The 25,691-nt window shown below is 38.1% G+C and overlaps 1 protein-coding gene across 1 annotated transcript in view; it reads left to right on the top strand.

The window, feature by feature from the left end:
* The window catches only part of Stk39 (serine/threonine kinase 39), a 269,628-nt gene that overhangs the window by 215,112 nt on the left and 28,825 nt on the right, over positions 1-25,691 (top strand). Inside the window, exon 16 of the mRNA XM_026389549.2 lies at positions 4,127-4,195. Within this exon, the coding sequence (XP_026245334.2) occupies positions 4,127-4,195 (69 nt within the window). The remainder of the gene's footprint in view (positions 1-4,126; positions 4,196-25,691) is intronic.

The raw sequence follows: 25,691 nt of genomic DNA, 5'->3' as shown, positions 1-25,691 counted from the left end.
TTTGGTTTCCCTTAGAACCTAAAATAATCTTGGTGAAGTAATAGATAAATAACACTTAAAGGTTTCCAGCGATCACAATACCAATTATTAAGAAAAAAGTATACTATTGCAACTATTTGATTTATAAACAAAATAACCCAGAAAACTGAAAACCAGATGTTAATGCTAAGACTATAACTGTTTTTCATGACCTCTAAGTTCAGATTTTTACATAGATAAAAATGGTTTCCTCAATGTCTATATTGAAGACCTTTCTTTTTTTTTTTTTTAAGAGAGAGTGAGAGAGGAGAGAGAGAGAGAGATTTTTTTTTTTAATATTTATTTTTTAGTTCTCAGCGGACACAACATCTTTGTTGGTATGTGGTGCTGAGGATCGAACCCGGGCCGCATGCATGCCAGGCGAGCGCGCTACCGCTTGAGCCACATCCCCAGCCCAAAGACCTTTCTTTTTTAAAAAAAAATTAATTTATTCTAATTTGTTATACATGACAGCAGAATGCATTTCAATTCGTAGTACACATATAAAATACATTAGTCTCATACATTTTAATTTACAAATATATGTAATATTTGATTTATTGGAGCTTCACATAAATTTTAATTTGACTAAATAAATTGTATTTGCTAAAATTCTGAAAATTCCGAGGTGCAAGGACTTTCTACCTTGATAGCTGTTCACTAAGTAACATGTCTTGACATCCTGCTTCTGTCACTTGCAAGGAGAAAAACAAACTCAAATGCCCCTGGAGCCAAAGTAAATGGTGAGGCACTTCAGCAGATGGGGCAATCTCATCTAATATATTGATGTTCAGTTGTTTTTTATTTTTAAAATAACTTTTTAGTTGTAGATGGATATGATACCTTTATTTTATTTATTTATTTTTATGTGGTGCTGAGGATCAAACCCAGTGCCTAACACATGCAAGGCAAGTGCTCTGCCACTGAGCCATAATCCCAACCCTGATATTCAGTTTTGAAGGAAAAAAAAATTGCTGACAACTAAATAAAATATGTTCCTGGGCTATATGTGGACATTGACTCCTGCTTTTGATCTCTAGTCTTCTGTAAAGGCAAAGATTTCATGATTTCCATATATTTAAATAAAACTAAAATATGAAGTGTTTTTTGCAAAATAAATGTCCATAGGGCCCTCATGAGTTGCTAATTGATTTTTCTTTCCAGGAATCTCCATCTTTAACAATTTAGAGTCAGTCTGTAGAAATTATACAGCACCACTCAGGGTTATCAACAAAGCTATTTATTTTGTCATAATATAAAAATACTGAACAGGCAATGCTGTGATAAAAATCTAGTAGTTATATATACACTATCTCAAATACAGTAAGTAGAAAGAACAGATTCTTATTTTAAGGTTGCTTCTTTTCATCTAATTGTTTGAAATTAACTATGGCAATGAAAATAAATTTTAATTTTGAAAGGTAACAAAGGAACAAATTTCCAAGTTGAGGATTTCTATGGATAGGAGAGCCCATTAATGCATTTGCATTACTGGTCCATTTATACTGGCTTTGGCAGCCTCATTTGCCAGGGCTCATTTGAAAGTCTCTGCTTTTGTTACCCACACAGAAACCATAGCATTGACTTCTCAATGCTAGTGCACCCTTACTGAGCAGCTGAGCACAGACCCATTACTAAGGGAAGCCCCACATACATTTCACTGCACTTCCGTGAATCCTGATACTGTCTTTATTTCAGACATGATCTGCAGTGAATCCTGTGGATGCACACCAGCTGGACCCTGAGTTTGTGCTGTGTGTAAACATGAATAAGTATATACAGCATAAAACATAACACAAATAAAATATTCTCTGTCCTCATTAGAAGACAAGTCCTTTGTGTTTATTCTGTCACTGTAGGCTCTGGAAGCCAGACATGAATACTAGATTATTTGATCCATTGATATAAAGAATGTGAAACAGCTGAAAGAAAAAATAGATTACTAATGAAACATGAAATAATTATTTCACATTTCTTTTCTAAATTGTTACTTATGCTTTACTTACATGCATACAAGATGACTGCATAATGGCACACACACAGATGTGGACTACTTCCCATTTTGGCCAGCTTAGTATCACCCATTTGCCATTTTGATATGACTCATCTGGTACCCAAGAGTCCTGAAAATAGAAGGACATGCTGTACACTTTAATCATTTGGGAATGTCTGTTCACCGTGGTACTGTTTTAGTGCTAGCCCTCCATGTGGCTTTGTTTGACTATCCCATTTTCAGCTACGTTCTGTGATTGCAGCTCCTTACTCAGGTATAAGATCTTATTGCTGCTTTACAGCTGGTGTAACACATTGAAATGCTTTAACAGATGATCAGTCACTGAAATATAATGACTGCCTCCTGCACGCCCAGTGCCTACTAGGTGTTAGATACTTTAATTCAATGTGCTTCTGTTCCTGAAGACTTGGGTGGCATCCAGGAAGGTGGAGAATCGGCTGAGGGTTCCAGCAGCTTCAGAAAGAGAAATCACATTCAGGGTAGAGCCTTTCATTATGCTATCCTGGGTTCCACCTTAGGGGGTCATTTCATCACAAAGGGACTTTTATAAGATGCCTTTTGTACCTCTGATGAAAAGGACAAGGCCCAAGATAAGTTCACTTAATATGGGATTTCATAGTTAGTAAGGTTTCTATATATTTCTTTGCCATTTTACTTCATTTTGTCCCATTGTATGATGATTCCATTATGAAATGAAACCAGTAAAATGGTAAAATAACATGATTTCTCTGAAAGTATAAAGAATATACATTAGGTTTCAAATTATTATTAACAATTTGAAGAATTGGGCCAGGTGCAAAAGGGAGACAAAGAGAGCAGGAGAGTAGAAGGTGTGTTTCAGGTGAACTTTGTGCCATTGTCATTAGCATCTTCCTTGCCAATTCCCCGCCCCCTCCCCCCAGTACTTTCTATGTGACAAACACTGGGCAGAGCACTTCAAATGCCAAGAATTGTGAAAGACAACTGTAGCTGCAGCTACATACTCATGTGTGTGCATGCACCACACACACACACATACATAACACACACACCCATATATATTGAATTCATTTGCAAGCCACCAGGACCAGTTTTTGCTGTGGGCAGCTCTTAGCATGTCAAACTACAATCCGGATTTAATGCCTGTTGGATTTAGCAGCCTTGAGTTGCTTTACTTTGAGTTGCTCCCTGACTTTGGAAGACACTGATATCAAGCCTCCAACTACAGCTGCAGGCTGCCCAACCAGTTTCTTTGTATCTAGCTACAGTTCTGGATGTTTGTGATGTTGTCAGAGGCTGTGGAGACCAAGTCACCTCTCTCGTAAAAACATAGAGGTCTGTAATGGTTCTTTTGAGCTTGTGGTAATTTCTCAATTCCTCTTTATAAAGTCTTCAAATAGAAGATAACAGTGTTATCATGTTCATTCATAACCCTTCAATTAAGCAATTTCAGCTATATTCACTTGCCACAGCCTGTTCAATCCCATCTTTATGAGATTGCCAACTCCTGTCACTTATCGTTGAGAAACTACATTATTTTACTCAACCACATTTTCTAAGAGAATGAATCTGTTGCTATCAGATGATCAATGTCATGTTAAAGGAGTTTCTTAATAGCATGAAACTAAGTGGCTCATCTTAATAGTCCAACAAGCTCACAGGCTGTTTATACCAAATTTAAGGTTGTATCAGATGCCACTCATTCGGCCTTTGCCATAAATTCTGAATCAGTAGCTAGAAAAGGATTGATGGTGGCTGGATTTAACCTTGGCTAGAAGAAAAGCAGCATCACAGGGAATGGTTTTATCTTCTAGAAGTGTGTTTGAGGAGGAATTCAGGTCGTAACCAGAAGGCAAAGTTTTTTGGTTCATCAAAAGTGGAAAGAAAACCAACTTTATAAAACATCTGTTGAATAAATAGCAAGATGCAAATTGTACATGGTGAAATATATTTTATGTTGCTTTTGATTTTTTTTTCTTCTGACAGAGTCTGAATTACTGAATTAAAACTCTTGTGGGTGATTTTTGTAAATGAAAAATATATATTTTACATTGTACTGGATTGTTGATTTTTATTTTATGGTTACTAATACATATTCATTTCACATTTGGACAGATACGGCAGATGGTGTATCTCAGGAGCTCTTCTCTGCTGGCCTGGTTGATGGTCATGATGTAGTTATAGGTAAATTGTTTTTTAGTATGCAGTGTCATTTTCTTGATGAATCACGTGAAAATGTGTTTGTTTAGAAGCAAGAATTTTCACTAAGGAATAACTCATTCTACATTTTTAAAAATTCTTGATGAATTCTTACCTATTATGTGAAAGTCAAAAGCTCTAAATATAATTCTCTCCCATTTACCTGGACGTGATTTATCAGATGAGGAACCTCATTTATTGGACACATAACAAAGAATCCAGAACTAAGATCCAAAGACCACCATGTAGCAAAAATAAGATACAGTAAATTCCATGCACGGAAGTTTCGGAAACTTTGAGGCCATATCTCATAGTTTCTCTATCCTTTCTAATAAATCCAGATGTTAGTTTCCCAGCCTTCAGCGGTACTTATCATGAAATCTAGGTTGGAGGGGACTTTAAGATCATTCAGCCTAGTTCTTTTGTTGTATAGTTAAGGGAACAAATTTCCCAAAGAGGTTCTGAGCTTTGTCCAGAGTCATGCAACTGGGTTTTGGCAAAGTCACTTCACTTTGAAATTGTAGGTCTTTCTATCACTTTGAGAATCAAAAGGTAGTTGCCTGGAAATGGGAGAGTCTGCTAGACGTGAGCACACTGAGAGGAGCAAGCAACAGTGGTTGGACCTCCTGACCTGCAGAGGAGGTAGAGATGCTTGAAGAGAAGAGGCAGGTGAGGTCACTGAAGAAAACCTGGGATAGTCTGGTACTACTAGTAAGGATGGATAGCTCCTTCTCCTCAGCAAACTCTGAGTTTATAAATACTTTATATATTCTCTATTAGTGTCTAGCCATCATAATGGCCCTGAGTAATCAAGAGTGCTTAACATATTAATGCTAAAACATTACATTAATTATATTGTCAATTATAATAGCAATAACTAAAATAATATATGGTCTGATAAAACTTCCTTCAAAAATACACAAATACACAAAATTAATGTTTGAATTTACAATGCTCTCTCTAAGTGATGTTTTACTATTAAAAAATCACTCATTCAAAGTAAGTTCTTCCCCAGTAATGCTGGAGTATGTGACGGAGTTTAAGGTGGATATATACAAGTAGTGGAATAATTTGTTGCTATAAACTTGCATTGTTTATCATTAAAAAGTAAATTACTATATTTTATTTAAATAATAATATATACTAGATTTATGTTGGGAAATTAGAATTCTGACTAAAGAATCAGCATCTATGTTATTCATATGCAAATAATACAACACAAATATAAAGATACCTTTAAAATTAGAAAAATATGTTCTTTTTGTGTTGATTATATATGAAGTGTCCACAGTGACTTCACAACTAAGCTACAATTCCATTGCCAAGTGTTCCCACAAGGGGAGATACATCATATTTTAAAGGAAATTCACCCAAACACATTTACATATTTATATATTTATTTATATGTGTATTTCCTTTCACACTTTCCTTTACATTTCTGTGAGATCTCATGGCCAGCTGAGTTCTTGCTCAAGTTTTCTGATCAAATGTGAGGGGGAAGCAGAGAGAAAAGGTCAATTCAACTTTGGTGTCTACTTTAAATTCCATCTCAGATTTCTTTCTCTTAAACCGCAGTTCCTCGATAGAGAAGCACTATCATTCTCATTAGAAAAAATAAGCACACACCTTGGTATCTTAGCTCAACCACAAAAGTGTGGAAAACAGTTAATGACTAGATCAGGATATATCCTGCAAGATATATTTCCCTTAAAAAAAGAACTATGGCTCATATACTGAGCAGCCAGAATTAAAAATCAATCAACAAATGAAGTGAAAATAATAGGTAAAAACCCTCTTTTAAACAGCTGCTGATGTCTTCCATTGGGCACAAAGTCAAGGACCACATTATCTTAATTTACACTGATCCTGACAAGCGGTTGGAATATGGAAAGTAAGAGATCTGTGGGAAGGCATTAGGTCACATCTGTCTTTAGGCATGGTCTTGCTCCAGGCCTACAATCAAATGTAGTGTACTTCTTTATTTGCCCCACACTCAACTGAGTCTAAAATAGAGGGGTTTGTTTTTGTTCTTGTTGAATGTTTAAAAGGAAGAAACTAAGAAATTAAGTCAGAATTTCTGTATAATTTATTAAAATGCATTTTAAACGCAGTAAATAGCCAGAAAGCCTCTGTTTTTCTATGACTTAATTATTCTTCTTAAAAGTGTCTTCATTTTGCCTTTTTCCCCTTTGGAGCTAAAGCATGGCTATGTGTAAGATGCTGAAGAAAGCACAGGCCTGGGTAACTCTTCCTTAGACAAGGACGTGATACCTGAGCCTTTGCAGGGTTTGCATGATTCACTTGATAATCACCGTTGAGAACAGGTTGTTTTTGATCACTATTTTATGTAAGGTAGAGAGAACAGGTTGTTTTTGATCACTATTTTATGGATGTAAAACTGAGGTTAAAAGAAGTACCTGGAATATTGTAGCTTGTACTGGTCCTTGAATTTCTGTCCCTGGACTCCAAGTTCAGAGCCTGTCCTTGACACTCTGTGTAGGGTGGTTCTTGAGTCTCCTGGGGGGGAAAAATAGCTAGTCTTTGTTTTCTTATTTCTTGGAGCAGCTTGACAGAAAGATAAAATGTGTTTGATCCCATCCTTCTAACCAATCCCAGCGATTCTTACTCCCTCCCTCCTCACCTATTTCCCTCCTTACTGGATATGTCCCACCAGCATATGAATATGTTTTTATGTCTCCCATCTTAAAAAATTCCTACCTCTGTTCACCTGACCTCTTGATACATTTATTTCCCTTCATCCCCTTACAGCTAAATTTATCAGAACAATTGCCCCTGCATTCAATTCCTTTCTTACGGTGGTCTCTTGAACCCGCTGCAGCCAGGCTTTTGACCTCCCCACTCCACTCAAACTGTTCTTTTCAAAGCCCTGTCTGGGGCAGACACATCTGGCAGATGGGATGGCAGATGCACAGGTAGGAGCAGCCAGAAAGGGGTGAGGTCCTGTGGTGTGAGAAGGACTCCATCTTCCTAAAGCTGGGGCTGATCCTCTGTGCTCATCTTCCTTGGCCTGTCAGCAGCACTGGCACAGTTGACAGGGCTCTCCTCAATGACAAAGTTTTCATTTGACTTTCAAGACTCCATCCTCTTTTGGTCCTCCTGCTCCACTGGGAAGACGGTTTGTCCTCATCTCCCTGACCTGTACATTTTGATGTGTCAAAGGACTCTCTCCTTGGACCTCTTCTCTTTTCTCTAGTCACTTACTCCTTTGGTGATCTCTTCTACTTTCCTGATATCAAATATTTTCTATTCTCTGGCTTCTAAATTTATATCTGTGATCCAGATCCTTTGAATTCTGGACTCACATCCAGCTCCCTTTTTAGCATCTTCATTTAGCATCTGGAATTTCAATTCACATCTCCAAATTCCAGCACCCTGGTGTTTCCTCCCAACCTACCGCTACAGTGGTGTGGCACTCTGTTGATGTCACCTCTAGCTTTCCAGGTGCAAAGGCCAAATATCTGAGATCTGTGCTTGACTTTTCTTTCTCTCCTGCCCGACATCTACCATATCTGAATGTGCCATTAGTTACTGACCATCTTGATTCCTGTCCTATTTCAATCCCTTCTCATTTCCAAATTACCACATTTGTCCCTTTACTAGTGTCCCAGCTTCTATCCTTGCCTCCCTTCAACCTATACTCATTTTAGCAGCCAAAGATATCAAATCCATAGAGAGAGAGAAAGAGAATAGTGTAGTCAAATCGAGAGAGAGAGAGAGAGAGAGAGAGAGAGAGAGAGAGAGAGAGAGAGAGAGAATAGTGGTTGCCAGGGGCTAGGATGAAGGGAGAAAGAAGAGTAACTGCTAATAGATATGCGGTTTCTTTAGGGGTGGCGAATATTTTGGAATTAAAAATAATAGTGGGCACATATCTTTGTGACTATACTTAAAAAAAACACACCAAATTTTGCACTTTAAAGTGGTAACTTTTATGATGTCAAATACATCTCAATTGAAAAGGAGTCAGATTACATTAATGCTTTAATCAAAACTTTCTTAAGGATTTCCATTCCACCCCTCAGTGGCCTATGGTCAATGCACTGTGTGTACCCTGTCACTTCTCTCCTCTTGGCTCCCCTTCCACAGCCACACTGACCTTTGGACTGCCTCCAGGATGCACCTTCTTCAGGCATATGTCTGATTACCCCACGTCTCCTGGGGCTTAAATACTATCTGCAAAGAACTTTCCCTAACCAGACTATTTAAAATTGCACACCACCCCTAGCTCTCTTCCACCTTTTTTACTTTATTACCTAGCCTGGTCTCTTCCTCTTCAGTAGACTACATGTTTCACTCATTTATTTTGTTAAGTGTGTGTGTGTGTGTGTGTGTGTGTGTGTGTGTGTGTTTCCCCTTGAGCATCAGGTTCTTGAAGGCCAAGTTTTTTATATATTTTGCAAATTGTTGTATGCTCTGTGTTCCAATCTGTTCATTTCTCATAGTATGCCCTCAATAAATACATGGTAGAGATAAACAAATTCCATTCTGAAATACATAGATTTTTTATAACACTTTCTTTAGAAACAAAGCATACTTTGAATATAGAACTCTAGTGTTTTAAGAATCTTTTAAGATTGTAAAACTCAGGTATTATTGGTAAAAATGCTCACTTGAGGAAGGCTGTGCAACAGTCCAATTCATATAGAGATTTGATGATTTCTTACATGTGTATTTTTTCAGCTTCTATAAAAATAAAATAGCTACCATTTAAATAGATTAAAATATGGGCTTTTTCCCATCAGCATTTTCTTTTGAATTGGAGTAAATGCTTACGGTAGCATGAAAGAGCTGAAAAAAGCAATAGTCTATGTTATGGAGCTGTGAATGTTATGGCTTTCACCATAGCATAGCAAACACAAGATACAGGAAAAGCTTCATTGCTTACCTTCAGGGTAATCTGCCCAGGGTATGCAGAATTTGGATTGAGGAATTTACAATTTACAAAGCAGAATTTGGATTGAGGAAAGGCTGGTATAGTGAAATGGAGTGATTACTTTCATACAGAAGCAGGGCAGTGAAGAAATTAAGTGCACTGTTTGTAGACTGAAATCATAAGCCCACTTCAGTTGTGCTTAAATTCAGCACTACCTTAGGCAAGAACAGGAAACAGTTTTAGGCTTTGTGTAAATAGACATTCATAAGGTTGGCAATGCCTTCTGGGTGGGTGTTGATTTGAAAAAAAAAAAAAAAGTTTGCAAGATGAAAAACTAGATGATATGCATGTACAAGTTTGCTTATCTTGCCTGACTGCTTTGGCTGGAAAATATAAATAGACCAGATCTGAATCCCTATTCCACTTGTCTCAAAGAGGATTCCCAAGGATGACCAGAGAAACTCCTTTGCCTCCTGATTAAAAAACAATCCATTTGAAAGAAGTTTTCTCTGGAAGGGGAATTGGGGAGGGGGAGAAGAAGATGTAAAAAGGAAACAAAAATCCTAAATTCTGTTCAGGCCTTGTGATGAATGATATTTTTTATTCTCTTTATAATGCGTTTCAGAGCTTCAGCGTGAGAAGGGACATGGGCAGATGTGTTAAGCTAGGCAGTTGCAGGACCTGCTCAGCAGCTCCAATCTGTAAGTGCTACCAGAGTCTTAGGTACAGGACTGTACACCTGTGCAAGAGAGGAAGCTACCTTGGGAATGCCCTGGGACACCTGACCACTGACTGTTCCTGTTGGGGTTTTATACCACTTTTCCTGGCTGTGCAAGAACATATGTCTGTTTCCTTTAAGTGGAGTTTAGAGCCAGATGTTGGAATTTCTGTCTCCTAATAAAAGAACTGTTTCTGCATTCATTTGTACAATTTTCCTCTGGTGGATATTGAGCCTGGCTGATTTGTTATCACTGAAATGAAAGCTTATTTTAGCTATATGTGTTCTCACAAGCTCTCTCTGTGGACTTTCTGATGTATTGTTTATGTTCCTGAAATGTTTATTTTCTGTTCTTGAAGAATCATATTCAAACCTGTTTGCTTTGCAAGACTTGCCATTTATGTCAACTCCATGATGCCTGCTTTCTGCCTGCCCCTCCCTTTCACAGTTGGGAGGACAGTGTGTACTCCTCTAGGATGTGGAGGACTAGATTATCTCCACTCTGTGACACATGCTTCTGTCACACAGTGCTTCCTGGTGCTGTCTCCTCTTCATGGGGAAGGGGCCTTCATGGGTCGAAGGGGCCTTTAGGGTGAGGCCTGCTTTCTGTTATTGCCTCTATCATCCTTGTTGCACAGAGGTGTTGAATGAGTATCATGGGTAAAGAAATAATATTCAATTCTATTTGACAAATGTCATTCTGGATCAGCATGTGAATTGATAATATTGCAAATATTGTTACACTCTTTAAAAATGAAAGAATGATTCACATGGTTGTTCTTCCTTTCCCCCCTCCTGCCTCTTTCCCTCCCTCCCCTTCTCTCTCTCTCTCTCTCAGAAACTGACCTACCCACATAGCCTGTGATGGGATGCCTTAGAGGATCTCCTCTCTCCTAGTGCTTGCTGAGTGTTTCTCAAACCATGAGATGCCTGCATCAGGGTCTTATCAGGGTTGCTTATTCATCATGCACAATTCTGGTTTCCAGTCCAGTGTCACAGCATCAGGAATCTTGGGCATGGAGTGAGGAAATTGTGCTTTTTAAACAAGCTTCCCTGGGACATCTTATACTACTGGAATTTCATGGTCATGTGTAGTTTCTGTTTGTAGCAAGTAACCTTTGGAGACTGTTTTTAGCCCATTTTAACACATGTATCTTCCCAATCTTGCTAATGTCCTCTGTTTTTCTGCTTTACTTGATTCTCTTCTCTCATTAGGAGTCTGCTTTTAGACAGTACCAGTTCTCTTTTTTAAAGTATGCATTTGCATGTATGGATGGTGTGGATGCTGCATGTATGAAAGAGCCTCACTGGTGTCGATTTTTACCATAAGGAGTCATTACGGTTTTTATTAAAACTAACATTGCTTCTCAGGGTACAGTAGCTCCTCCAGGTGGCTTTAGCTTTTATCTTTCTATATAATGGCCAAGTATCTTTAGGCTTCAAAGTATGCAAGCAACAGAGTCTTGGCTCATTCATGAACATATGGTTGACTGTGCAGTGCTGCTCCCCAGCTCTCTTCAGGGCAGTTCGAGTGTGTTATGAGTGATTGGGATTTATTGAGCAGCAGTGCACTTTTACAAGGGAAAAAGAGTGAACGTCTTCTCATATTCAATTAAGTGATTATGCTGTGGTGTTTACTGATGTTGAAATTTAGTGAAGAAAAGCAGTTTTTATACACAAAATGGTGTCTTTGACAACTGTACTATGATTTTCAAGTGGGTGTCAGTTTAAAAAGGAAGAAAACTCCTTAACCCCTCATGTTCCAGTGTCCCATATATAGGACACCTGTAAAAAACAGGACATAATGGGATAAGGAGTTTTCCAGGTTTAGACAGGCTTGGAGATTATTGAATGATGTTGATAATTATAGTCTAGCTCTTCCTGTTTTAAAGTGGTCTGTGTGTTAAGTTTAATCCTCCAGGGAATTAGGAACTTTGCATGCCTTGGGACTGCTATCCAGATTACTTTCCTTGATTTTCTTTTTACCAGAAATGTTGAACAATTAAATATGGCTCAAGCCTTCCATTTTCAAAAAAACACTGCTGCCAATTTGATTGTAACTCATTGTTCCTGGTTTCCAAATATCCTTTTTTTTTAAAAAAAAATTCTTTATTGAAGCATTTATTACCTAAATAGAAAAATATCACAGTGATATTAAAAATTGGTGTACAAAAGTTATTTTTAAATATTAACAAGTGATAGACTAGACTTTAATATCAAAGTGCCATGAATATTGGTTATTGATTCTAATTCTGTTAAGATGAATGACTACCATTTCTAAATGAGTTAAAATATTCAGTAACTGAACTCTTTGGAGAAGTGATGTTTCTGAAGTGTCACTGTTTCACCATCCACAAAACTGTTTGCTCTGTGGAATGCTGGCAACCAAGCCAGAGAGGTTGTGCATACATACACACAACCCCCACAAATTCAGCATTTATTTTGTCATGGACCTAAGGTTTAATGTATTTTTCAATTTTATCTAATTAAAGCAGAAAGACAGGTGGGCAGAAGCAAAGTGGGTAAAATGGTTGCTTTAGCAGAGTGTAGTTTTTATAATCTGGTGACCATATACACCTGCCCAGAAGAAAGTGTGTGGCTAGCAAACTGTCAGAAGCTGAGCTGCAGTGCTCCCTCACAAGTCCTCTGCCAGCTCAGCCACTCCCTGTGTTTACCTGCATGCAGATTATAGGTAAAATGAGCAGCTATCCAGACAAGGATTGCCAGATCTGTCCTTTATAAAGAACATTTGATTTGGGACAGAAAAGGATGATGCAAAACTACTCTTCAAAATATAGACAAATATTTCCTGAAGTTCTGGCATAAAATTACATCTGTAATTTCCCTAAAGATGCTTCCTATTTCTATATTACACGATTATGAATCAGCACAGCAGTAAACCAAGCTTATTGCAAGCCCTGATTTTCCAATTAACACTGTCACTTTTTATTTCATTAGGAGTTGGGTACCCTCTTTAAAAACTACTGGTACAGATAGAGTCCAGTTAAGACTTGTACTTAATTTCACTTAAGTGAAATCAAAGCTTGCTAGTGGATTAGTCTAGGTCACTAGAGTCTTGCTCTTTTTAATTACTTCAAATTGTCCTGTTTTAATTAAAATGTTAATCTAGCTTTAAACTCAGGAATTAGATATGCCTCAAGATTATACTCAATCCAGTCAAACTATTTTTGAGTGTTACAGTAATCACCATATTACCAGTCCCTGCCTATGACAAGAATATTTTTCTTATGGAAATGTAATAGGGTTACTTTGGATGAAGAAATCTAGTCTACCCTTTATGATAACATCCATTTTTCTAACATAACCAAGTGTGTAGGATTTAAGTTAAATGATTCTTTTCTTAAATAATCATCCAATAGTATCCTGATTCGTGTGTGTGTGTGTGTGTGTGTGTGTGTTTATCCACTTCAGAAATCTCTGGGTCTACATAAATTTTAACTATTCCCATCAATAGTACAATATTCTAGATATAAATAGATGGGTCAGATATGCTTATTATTAGCCTGACAGGCAGGTCTCCACATTTCAAAATGAAACTTCACTGCTGTTTTTTTTTTAACTTTATTGGTGTGTCTCATAATAATTTCTTATATATCAGGAAATAAAACTTCTTGTTTACCTAATCACAATTTTTTTTTAAGTCAAGGGAGAAAATTAAGCCCACATTTTGGCTCCAAGTGGGCTTATTATCACTGTGTTGGCATCATGTCTAATTATGACTTTAGATTTGATACTGTAACTTGAATTTGATTACCATTGTTTTTTAAACAAAGGCTTCCTTGCCAATCCTAAGAAAATAGTTCTTAATCTTGCACTTTGGAAGTTTAACATCCCACAGTTTACATAAACAGCATTTTCAAGACAAGGAGACACTTTACCTGGTCACCTTCTAATAGAGTAAGAAACTTGTCCTTGTTATCAGGATTATGCTCCCTCCAGTGTAAGATCAATATTTGTATCCAGTTTTGTTCTTGGGCTAGTGTTTTTAAAAGCACACCGTATGTTTTATATCTCATGGTAAACAACCTGTAAATGCAGGTTTTCCTAAAGTATTCTGTGTCTGATGAGCCATAGATCTATCTAGCAAGACAGTTAGGAAAGCATTCAAATAGCCCTAGGTGCAGACTCAAGTATACTTTGGCAGAAGTGAAGGAGTTGTCCATTAGACTTGAGGGGTGAGGATGTTTCTGCTTCTTAATAGTAAAATGCTGTAACCTCTACCCTTCTTGTTCAGTGGTGAGAAGTTTGTTACTTGAAATGAGGACATTATCAGATTCAAAGTATCTTTTCAGTAATAAACCCCCTGGAGGGCTAATTTATAAAAGATTCTGAGCCACACCAGTTTGTGGTTATTGACTAGGTCTTTAGAAACTTGATATACCCATGAATCATTTCTTCACTGGATGGGTGGGTCCAAGGTCAGAAATATGTTGCGGATCTTTGTACGTTTTTTTCTTTCTTTGATTCCCAGGATCAGTATAGGACAGAACATCAAAACTGCTGAGGCACTATGTAGTCTGACTTCCCTTCCTAACTGGGTTGACTGTTAACTCTTACATATCCTTCTCCATAATATCTTTCTAGTCCTTGTGTTTGTTTATGCTAAGGTGAGAATGACATACATGAGAATGTAACACCTGATAGAAAGGTGGAGTAAGTTTAAGAGGGTATAATTTCGGAGGTGTTATTCTTGGGAAACATAAAAATGCTACAGATTATTCTGATTGATGGGCTTCTCAGCCCCTGGCACAGTTCCGGATTTCTCTTTTTAAAAATGTTGGCTCTTTTCTTAGTGCTCATGAAAATTTTTATTAGGTAAGAGATGGGTATGAAAAATTAATTTTTTTATATTTTTTTCCAGATGGATTTTTAATGTCAAAAATATAGAACTCTGCACTTAAAATAACTCTGAACAGTGGCTTTTGTATATTTAATTAGCAACCATGAAATACCTATGCAGTTCAAATGTCTGCAGACTAAATGGTTTTTGACCACTCTTCACAGATATATGCTTGGGTTTATTACTGGGAGTCCCCAAAGGGGGGTGACCCAGGGGTCCTTAAATCACTTTGGTAGTGCTGATTAGCATGTACTGGTATCATTGGTTACCACTCACCAGTGTCACCAGCCAGCATGAGGGCCCCACAACAGGTGTGCTGCTTCCAGAAGTTCCCAGGGTATTTCCCAGGCCAGAGTGCTGCTTGCTTTGATGCAGAAGTAGGGAGAGGGGCCTTCTACCATACATTGTCACACAGGCCCTGAAGTTCCTGTACTTATTCGTTTGTTAAATAAAGGGTCTATGCTACTCTCTGATGGGTACACATGGTGAACAAAACAGACAGGGTCCTTGCCCTCATGAAACCTTCAGTCTACCATGAGAGGTAAGTCTTAGGTGAGTCAACACGCAAATGTCTGTGAAGTCACAAGCTATGAGAAGCATTCTGAAGGAAAAACAGTGTGCTCAATAAAGAGCAGTGAACAGAAATTCTACATGGAATTTAAGAATAAAGAAAGCCTTCTTGAGGAGATATCTGTGTGAAGTCTGAGTTCAAGCCTGTTCACATTGGGCATGTTCATAGATAATGGACTTTACAAAAGATGACCAGGGTGGACGGATCAGGAGAGTGAGCAGAGGGTGATATGAAATGAGGCTGGGGCAGAAGCAGGAGCCAGATCATGAGGACCTTGTAAACAGCCATTAGCCATACTGACTTGCAAAAATGAAATCCCAGTCTTTAGTGTTTGAGTTCCCATGAAAAGTATGAATCATGGGCGCCTTTCTCATCTTTTTCCTATTGAAGAGGACAAACGAAATTTTCCTTTAGACTCATTTCATTCTGCAGTTTACTATGGGTTTGATCCCTTTGCTGCCTGAACTGATTGCCATTTGAGGTGAATGGTAGCTACAGAGAGACGAGAACACTGCTCTGGAGGACCAGAGAAATAAAAGCCAAGATGATGTTTCCACATTCTAGGTTCATTATGTTGGAGGGCATTGAAAAGTGACTTGCAATTTAATGTTTGGGGACCAGGAGAACTGCAGAGATACCATTTAATAATTCTGAATCCAATTACTCTATCAAAACGAAATTAGAATTTCTAGAAAAGGTAAAACTTAGGCATTTAATTGCAGGCATTTTCCTTATATTAATTGGTAACCAAAGGGCCTTCATGTATAGTCCCAAAAGGATGAAGTAAATTTTCTATTTTATAATATTGCCTTATTCTCACAAAAATTGTGGAATGGGCTGAGATAGCACTATACATACAAGTAGAACTATTATCATTATAATAGAGTACAGATACATAAAATATTCATGTTCATTGAGTTAAAGCAAACCTGCCCTTTCAAGTCCATTAATTGCTGTTGAATTTAGTGAATTTTCTTTCAGGGAATAACATTCTAATTATCTAAATTAAAGTGTGCCTCATGTTCAGAATGCAGGCTCAATAAAATAAGTCTTTGTTTAGCTACCCTGTGTCCGGGTGAACTGGATGTAGGGCTGGGGCAATATTTTTGTGGGAAAATTGCAATATTTTCCCACAGTTGTGGGAAAATTTATAAGTCAGTAAAACTTTCTAATATGACTGGTTATTTCTTTGTTTTTACCCTCTCTTTAATTTACTTTATTCTCTCTGCCATACTTTCAAGGGAAAAAGCTTTGCAAACTTCTGAGGACTCAAGAAAAGACACACATTTAATGGCATAGAAATGACTATGCAGAACTGAAGTTTCCATTAACTGACGTCTCCCACAATTCTTTCAATAACTGATTTCAGATTGTTTATTGGTAAATTCAGCAACGAATTAATTGGTCATTAGTAAAATCAATTTTTATTTGTGTCTTTGAGAGGGCCACATGGCTCTTCATACTGCACAGAGATTGAATATACTTTATCTGGAATATTTGGGACCAGAAGTGTACCAGATGCCCAATTTTTTAGACTTTGGGATATTTGCATATACATAATGAGATATCTTGGGAATAAACCCCAAATATAAACATGAAACCAATCTATGTTTCATATGGACCTTATACACTGTTGGAAGGTAGTTTTATTTGATATAGTAACTGATTGTGTGCATGAAACAAAGCTTCAGGTTGTGTAGTTTTCTGCTGTGGTATCATGTGAGTGCTCAAAAAGTTTGGGAATTTGGAGCATTTCTGACTTGGAATTTTTAGATTATGGATGTTCAACTCATACTACTTTTTTCGATTATCTTTTAAAATTATCTCCGTCTTTATTTAGGCTTTCAGGATCTGGTGTGGGGAAGGAGCAGAGGCATTAAAACCAGAAACATCCAGGTCTTGTCAGTCAGTATGTGTGGCATTGGGAAGTTTGTTCACCTTTCCTGTCCTTGATGTCTTCTCCACCCATGGGGTGACCCACTTAGCTCACAGGTTACAGGAGAGGTTAGCATGATGATAGCCTCTCAGCAGCCCTAGTAAGTGGTAGTTCTTTCCTCTTTCTATTTTAGAGTCAATTCACCTGTTCTCCTGCCCAATATCAGACTTCTTTTGTGAAATACCATCCCAGTCAGAGAATACAAAGCAAGTCTTCAACTTCCCAAATAAAATGAGACTCAGCTCCCTGGCAGAAGTAGAGGTAGAAATTCCACCTGAGAAATAATGACTGAACCACTACAGTCCTACTTACTGTCCATGAGATTCTCATTTTGGTTTTTGCCACTTCTGTGCTAGTGGTGGGAGTTCCTTTCTCTCATTACTGCTCTGCCCCGAACGGTACTAATAAGAGGTATAAAAACCACAAAAATGAAAACAGACATTCAAAAAGAAATAGACAGCTGAATAAGTTGGTCTAACCAAATAGTTTGCTTGATGTCTGTCTGGAGGTGACTCTAGGGATACCTCCTTGTTTTAGTTTTCTGCCTGTTCACCTCTGCCCTTTCATGTTAGCTAGAAGGACCATCTAGCATGTATGCAGTGCCTCAAAATCGAGACGTAAGTGGAGAACCCAAGAGAGAAATGCAGATTTTCTTTTCCTTAGGTTTATTGTTGAGCCCTGATTCCTTAGCCAATGATTTACCTTTGTCACTTTGTGAGTTCTTTTGCTGGACACTTAACCTCTCATATTAGATGACAGGAATGTCCACCAGCTTCATGGGGAGTTCACATCCTGACCAAATGGTGTGCTTGCCCAGAGGCTGCAACAGCACAAGCCAGATAGAAAAAGAGGCAGTAAGCTTAATATTTAACCACCTGGAACTTTATCCCCTGAATTAAGTGATGCTTTGAATCCCCTCTGTAAAGTGTGAGACTCAAGGCATGCTGGATGCTAATATGTGGGAGATGGCACTCTAGTGGGTCCCCTCCTACCCTCCTTCCTGCTTCCACCAGGTAAATTTTTACATATAAAAAGAGGTTGATCCCAAACTTGCTCATTTGGGAACGAAATAATAATTTCTTATTAGAATTATAGCATTTAATTTGTTGAAAAAAAATGTGAGTTCAAACAGTGAGGTACTTCTTCAAAACATAAGTGGAATGCTTTGGACAATCTTGATAAACGCAATTGTTAAAACAAAAACTGTTATTAGATTATGTATGGAAAAGATAACTCTAAAAACACAGAAGAATTTGTAAAATCCAGGATTTTTTAAATTATCTTGGCCCTACACTCCAAGATTAGACTGTAAATATTAAAACATTACATTTAGCTGGGTGAGGTGGCACATGCCTGTAATCCCTGCAGCTCTGGAGCTGAGGCAGGAGGATCGTAAGTTCAGAGCCAGCCTCAGCAAAAGGGAGGCACTAAGGAACTCAGTGAGACCCTGTCTCTCAATAAAATACAAAATAGGGATGGGGATGTGGCTCAGTGATAGAGTGCCCCTGAGTTCAATCCCCCGGTACAGAAAGAAAAAAAAGAAAAAGCATTACATTTAAGGCTCATTTGTATCACAGTTTTATGTATCCCTGCTGAAATTATTTATATTAACTAACTCAATGATATTCCTAGCTTCATCAGACATGAATATTTCTTCCATTAGTACAGGCAGGATGAGCTATATAATTTGTGAGGTCTAGTGCCAGCTGGAAAATGTAAGCTTATTTGTTCAAACATTAAGAATTTCAAGGTGGTACAGCAGAGCATTAAGCACCCAGCACCCTTCTGAGCCTGTGCCCTGTGTGTCTTCCCAGACCGCAATCTGTGAGGATGCAAAGATGTGGGGAGGAAAGGTCCCTGGGGAGTGTAGCAGCTTCCCTTGGTGAGAGACAGCTACCCGCTGGTGAATTGCTGCTTAGAATGTGTTTTACTGAGCTTAAGCCTACTGTCCTTTAATTTGTACCTCTGAAACAATGCAGAACTTATCTAGTCCCCTTTTTAAGTATTTGGAAACTGCCACGGCCTCCTTTATCTTTTCTTCTAATGCACTTTTTTGGGTAGCAATGCAGTCTCTATAACTTTCTCTTCCTCATCACTGGATACTCTCTTCTTGTCTTTTAGTGTCCTTCTCATGAACAGTGCCCACCTTATTGTATACAAACTCTGAACTCCTAAGGGGATATGAGGATGGCACAGCTTGGGGACACGTTGAGAAAATACTCTATTAGAATTTTAGATAGAATAGATACATTATTTTATTTTGAACTTGTTAACCGCATCCTCTATTTAAAACGTTTAATGTTTTTGTTATGAAATATGAATACATAGACAAGTATGTTAAAAACTATGATGTAGGCAGTGTTCACTGAGATATCATTGCTACTTCATTTCTCTGCCCCTCCCTTTTAAAGTCTTTTCCAACTGGCTCCTACTCGCCTGATTTGCTCTTATTCATAATTTGTATACTTGATTTCTGTGGCCTGAGGCTTTTACTTTGTTTAGGTCCCTGCAGAGTCTGTGTAGTTGTACTAGAAATTTCTCTCCAGAGAGTTCTACTAACCCTCTTTCTGGCCTGATATTTAAGTTTATTAAAATTCTGTGAAATGAACCTCAAAAGTATTATGCTAAGTGAAAGAAAAATAGGCAAAAAGGTCACATATTGTATGATTCCATTTCTGTGAGAAAATCCACAGCGTGAGAAGGGTGCTTGGCGATGGGAAGGGACTGCTTCACAGACACAGCATTTTCTTTCAGGGTGATGAAAATGTTCTGGTCCTCGGCAGAGGTGGTAGTTATGCCATATTTTGAGTACATTAAATGGCACTGAATTGTCCACTTTAAAAAAGTTAATGTTATATGGTATGAATTTAATTTCAATAAAATAAATGCTGAGACATGACTTTATGGGTTTATGGAATTTAGGGTTGGATATACTTATTGAAATCAGTAGTGTTACTATCTTAATAGTAATTGTTTTACAGGTATTTACTGTATTCCCTGTCTGATGTACTGCTTTTCTTGGAAGGCATTGAAAGAACTCATTCCTTGGAAGGCAGGAAGGTGGTTGTACATGGTGTACTAATCCTGACAGATCAATTGTGTGTGAAGAACAGATTAGGTTCATGTAGTATCTGAGACTGTGGCTTCATTTTGCTCATGGCAAAAATGGAAAGTTCTGTACTTCAAAATAATATTTTAGGTACTAAAATGTCCTCCCTTGTCATTCACCTAAACCACTCACTGGTTGGTGCAAGACTTGGAAATGAAAGCAGTTGGATCAAACCAGGTAAGTTTTCTCTTATGGAAACTCCAAAGAATGTCTCTTGGACCATGTTGTACAAAAATATCAATCTGTATTTAGCCTATTAACATTCATTTCAAAATAGAATGAATCGTTCCAAGCCTCTGGTGGTGTTTTACAAAACTGTGAAGAAGATAGAGCAAGGGGAACATTTTCGTCTGATTCTATATGTTTCATATGAAAACAATCAGTGCCTCCCAGAAAACCACACTGTGTAAAACTTGACCCTTAAAACATTTTGGAGAATTTGAATGATTCTCTAGAAGAAAATGCATTTTCACTTAGAGCAGTTTAAGCTACAAGTAACAGAAAACTCTGTTCAGAATAATTTAAGCCAGGACCTGAGCTCACCTAACTCGAAATCCAGAGGGAAGGAGGCTTCAGGCTGTTTAGCATCTCAGTGGCATCACCCAAGACCTGGATCTTTCCTTTTCTGAGCCTAGCTCTTGTCGCCTTAATTTCCTTCTAGGGTTCCTTCTTTCAGAGTCCAGAGTCCTAGCAGGCTGCCAGTGGCAGACAGTGCTGTCTTTCCTGATTGACACTGGCTTCCATGGTACTTGTGAGGAGCCTGGCATTTCCCTTAGAACCCTGTCCCCAATCTTCTCCCACTGTGCATGCTGGCTTACTGCCCATCTCTAACCAGGACCAGCAGTGGGCAGGGTTGAGCTCCCTGGGGCCTGACTGTGGAGTGTCAGCCACAGTCTCCACTGCAGGCCCCTTGATCCTCTCATCTTAATTCTTTTGAAACGTCTTACATAAAACACTCATTCTAGGCGTAGACAGTTCTTTAGAAAATTTATTATGTTGCTTTTAGGTTATGCCACAGTAGCATAACATATCTTTCAAATGTGCTATTGAAATGTGTTATTTGCAGCCCATTTTCAAAAGTAAAGAATATTAAAGAGGAGGAGAAACCAACATGCACCTTCAATGGTGCTCATATCTCACTGGTGAGTGTCTTGTACTTGACAGGAGAGCAAAGTCTGGTTTGTTTATGCATTTTTCCTTTGGATATTGCATGCAATGTGTGTTTATTTTTAATAGGCGAGCCCTCTTTTACAGTGGGTGCACAGTTGGCGCTTCACTGCTGATTGTGTTGTTTTGTTCCATTCTCTTAACTCTATTTGGTATGCAGAATTTCAACCTTAATTATATATTATAGGTTTTTCCCTGACTTTAAACCATGACTCCTTTTGTTTGAATATGTTAAAAAATAAATCCCAAACTGTGAAAAACTGATTTTTTAAATTACTACAGCCCACATTTTCTATCTCAAGTCTTAATTTAATCACTGTTCTTGAGGAAATGAACCTAGGCAGCCTTAATTGAGTGCCTCTGTGCCTGTGGAATTCTTTTCCTCTGTTGGCATACCCAAATTGAAATTTGTTGAGCTTCAAATTTTTACCATGAAGCCTCCAAACCGCGTTTTATTCAATAATCCATCCCACATCCTTTTCTTCTGCTCTGATTCTAGCTCCCAACAGTTTTCTTGGGGTTTCTTCATAGGGCAGAAGTTGCAGCCTAGTGGCCCAAGGTTCCAGTGTTGTGTGCAGAAAACATCTCATTTGGCCTCAACAAACAGGATTTTGGAATTAGTTTACAACATTTAAAAAGTAGGACGGTTGGCATAGGAATCTGGCTCTGACCTTTCTTAGAAAACAAAGAAGATCTGAAAACAGTTAGGCATAAAATTCTGAGTGGGCAAAATTCTGGCCCTCTTATCCATCTATGTACACTTAGCTCCCAAGCCTCTAAAGGAGTTTGAGTCTATGAGTCCTGTAGCAAGTATTCATGCCCACGGGCGACATCGCGTTCTTGGCCCACAAAACACAGCATCTTATCTCCACAGACTTAGATAAAGGCAGTTTAAGAATACTTTTTAAGCAAAAGACAAGTATGCTTGTTCCAGCCTGTCAGGTTACAGATGTTTCCCTGATAGCTCATCAAAAATCATCAGCAACCTTAGACAAGATCACGAACCAGAAGAATATACTATTCATCTAATTGTCCAGTTTTTGGAGAAGGTTTAATGCTAGACCATTAGAACAGGAAGTCCTGTTAACCTGTTTCCCAAAGGTGGGGTGTCCTGTGTATCTACCAGAAGCCATTCAACAACAGCCAAGGTGAATGTCACTTCTTCTGATACTTAGTCTCTTACCCAGGTTCCCTGTTCATTTATTAAAACTTCATTGTTAGTACTTATCAGTACTCACTGAATCAGTGTGTGCTCTACACCTGAATTGCAAAGTTTAAGCATTCACCTACACACCACATTAATACAACAGCAGCAACATACATGGCTTTTTTCTCAAAGATGATGGCAGTATCATCCTAACATTCCCTTAGTGCTCTTGAGCATCGCTATCTGACCTAACTAAGACCTCTTCATCTGCCATCAGACAAACTCATTTTATAGCTTGACCTTGGGTTCTTTGCATTTCTCCTCAGGCAGATTATCACTCCCTCTATCACCATCCATCCCCTTCTAATGTCAGCGTGCTGCTGGGGCTGCCTAAAACATTAATGAGAACCACAGACCAGGCATGCCACTTAAAAGTAATAATCTTCTCTTCACTTAGTTTCACTAGTCTGATTTAGATGCTATAATGACAAGTCCCATGTTATGGGGAAGTTTTTTACATTGGAACAAACATTTTTCTCTTCTCTCAGTAGTGACTTGGTTGTCCATTATGCTGTTTGTACAGTCAACAGAATTTTGCAGACTACAGAGCTTTAAAAATGTTCTTAAGGTCTGCCAAGTATATACCAGGCTTTTTATTATTATTATTATTGCTAAACTATGTAATCTGGATTGTCCTTAAAAGCTAGTTCGCTATGGCATCCCATTGCTGCTCAGGTTTCTAATATACCATAATATGCCACTTTGGAGTCTAGTTAAGCACTGTGGATAGTGATGCCTGGTAAAGTATAATTTCTAGAAAACGCTGGTCATTCTGTGGCTTTTGGGGGAGGGAGTTCATTTATCAGTGGACTGAACTCCATGCACACAGAAATTTTTGTTGGTATTGTTGACCAATGTTTCTTAGAGCACTAAAATGATAAAATGTTTATTCAGTAAATATTTGTTGAGTGAATGAATTATTGAGTTGACTTAATGCATGCCATTCTGCATATTATAAAGAAATATGGGGTTCTTTTTGCTATTGGATTTTGTCGTTGGTCTTAAATTGCTGGCATGTCCTAGCAGCAAAAATGGGGGTTCACATTTATATAATTCAGATTTAGAGACTAAGCAGGAGGGGCATTCCAGAGGTTTCTATCTTCTAGAATTATGTCTCAGAAACCAGAAGTTAGATGTGCAATCATTTTTTACTACATTACCCAGGCAAGAATGAATTCATCATTTTTATCTCACCATTTCTCATTAAAAGCCTAATGCCAATATCTCGTGCAGAACAGTGCCAAATTTCAGCTTCTACTAAACTAAGAATTGGATGTAAGTCTGAACAGCACACTGTGGACCTATGGCAGATTAACTCTTTGGAAATGGAAAATATATATGTGTGACGGACCTTCAGCCAGGCAGAAATAAATCCTCTGCATAATCTTGCCAGAATGTCACTTGGTTGTGAACTGAGCCCCTCATTTGTCTTGGGATAGCTTGTGTATCAAGTGCCAGGCTACTGCAGTCCTTTCTGCTTCTCCTGTTCTCCCAGGAAGCTGCATCTTCACTGTCTGGTTGGTGAAGGCCCATCATTGTCACCCCTTCCTTTGTCATTAGCAGCACTCTCACCTTATTGAAATCTGTAAGGTGAAGAGCTTTTCTTTTTAGTATAGTTTTTAATAACTGTTTAGTTGGTGTTTAAACGTGCTTCTAATTCCTTCTTCAGCTTTTAACCCATTGCTTCTTTTTATTTGCCTTTGAATTATATCTCATGTAAGTTTTCTTTTAAAACCAACTAGAAATTTTAATCTAACATCAATAGTTTTAAAAATAATTTTCTTTTTTGCATCTGGTGGACAACCTTGGTCATGATTTTCCTATTGCTTAGCACCCTGTTTATTTAACTATGCTTCTAAGGGATGATTGATTGGTTTCCTTTCTTTTTTTGTTGTTGTTGGTTCAGAATTTCCTGCAATTTAAAAAATTCTCTGTCTATAATAAATATGTGACATAAGTAATACTTGATTGGACTGAATAACTGTTTCATTTCTACTTTTTTAGAAGACCATCTCTGTTTCTGGATAAGTATATAGAGAATAAAACTTAAAAGATCCGAAGTTGTTTTTAAATTTCTCACATAATTATTCTACAGAGTGCTACTGACATCACTGCCTTCTTCTCTCTGGCCATCCTCACCTTCTCGGTTGTTAAACTGACTGCCTCTCCTACAGCACTGACTGACTGTTTAACATCCAGATTTTGTGTTTCTTGTTCTTGCATAAAAATCAAATGAATTCCCTGAACCAGTTATGGTGGGGTCTTCAGGAACAATGAATGGGGATGGGCTGGTAGTAGAGGGAGTGCCATCTGGGAAGAGCTAGTTCTTGAAGGCAACTTACATGAGTGTTCACCTTTATGATAACTAGAAGATGGGTAAGCAACCCATCTCCTCACCCTAGTTTTGCTCCGTAAGTCTTCTAGAGGCATTTTTCTGAATACACCAAAATATTGTCATTTTTTTTCTTGACCTTTGATCATACCACTTCTGTATCTAAAAATCTCCGGTTGCTTCCTTTGCCCCACAGGTAACATTAAAATTATTTTGACAGGCTGGGGATGTGGCTCAAGCGGTAGCGCGCTCGTCTGGCATGCGTGCGACCCGGGTTCGATCCTCAGCACCACATACCAACAAAGATGTTGTGTCTGCCGATAACTAAAAAAAAAAAAAAAAAATTATTTTGTCTACCATCCAAGGGACTTAAATCCTGACCCTTTTTTTTTTTTATCTCTGTGACATTATTCCCACAGACTTCATTAAAGTAATCTTTACTTCAGCCAAACTCTAACTACAAATGGCCTCATTCAGTACCTTGTACCCTCCTGTCTTGGTGTGTTGCTTCATGTTCCTTTCCTTTGTTTAGAGCAGGAAGTATTAACTTGGAATTTGTTGGTCAATGGAAGAACTTCAAAGAATGGACACAAATTTTGTGCAAAATTTTGTGAGTCTTGGAATGTGATTTTTTTTTTCCCTGCAGGAGAGAACCCAGAACTTTCCTTAGACTTTCAAAAGAGACTGTT

Source organism: Urocitellus parryii, chromosome 1 (genome assembly GCF_045843805.1).
Source record: "Urocitellus parryii isolate mUroPar1 chromosome 1, mUroPar1.hap1, whole genome shotgun sequence".
Taxonomy (NCBI): Eukaryota; Metazoa; Chordata; class Mammalia; order Rodentia; family Sciuridae; genus Urocitellus; species Urocitellus parryii.
The sequence above is the reverse complement of the archived record's forward strand: the minus strand, read 5'-3'. Positions and strand labels throughout refer to the sequence as shown.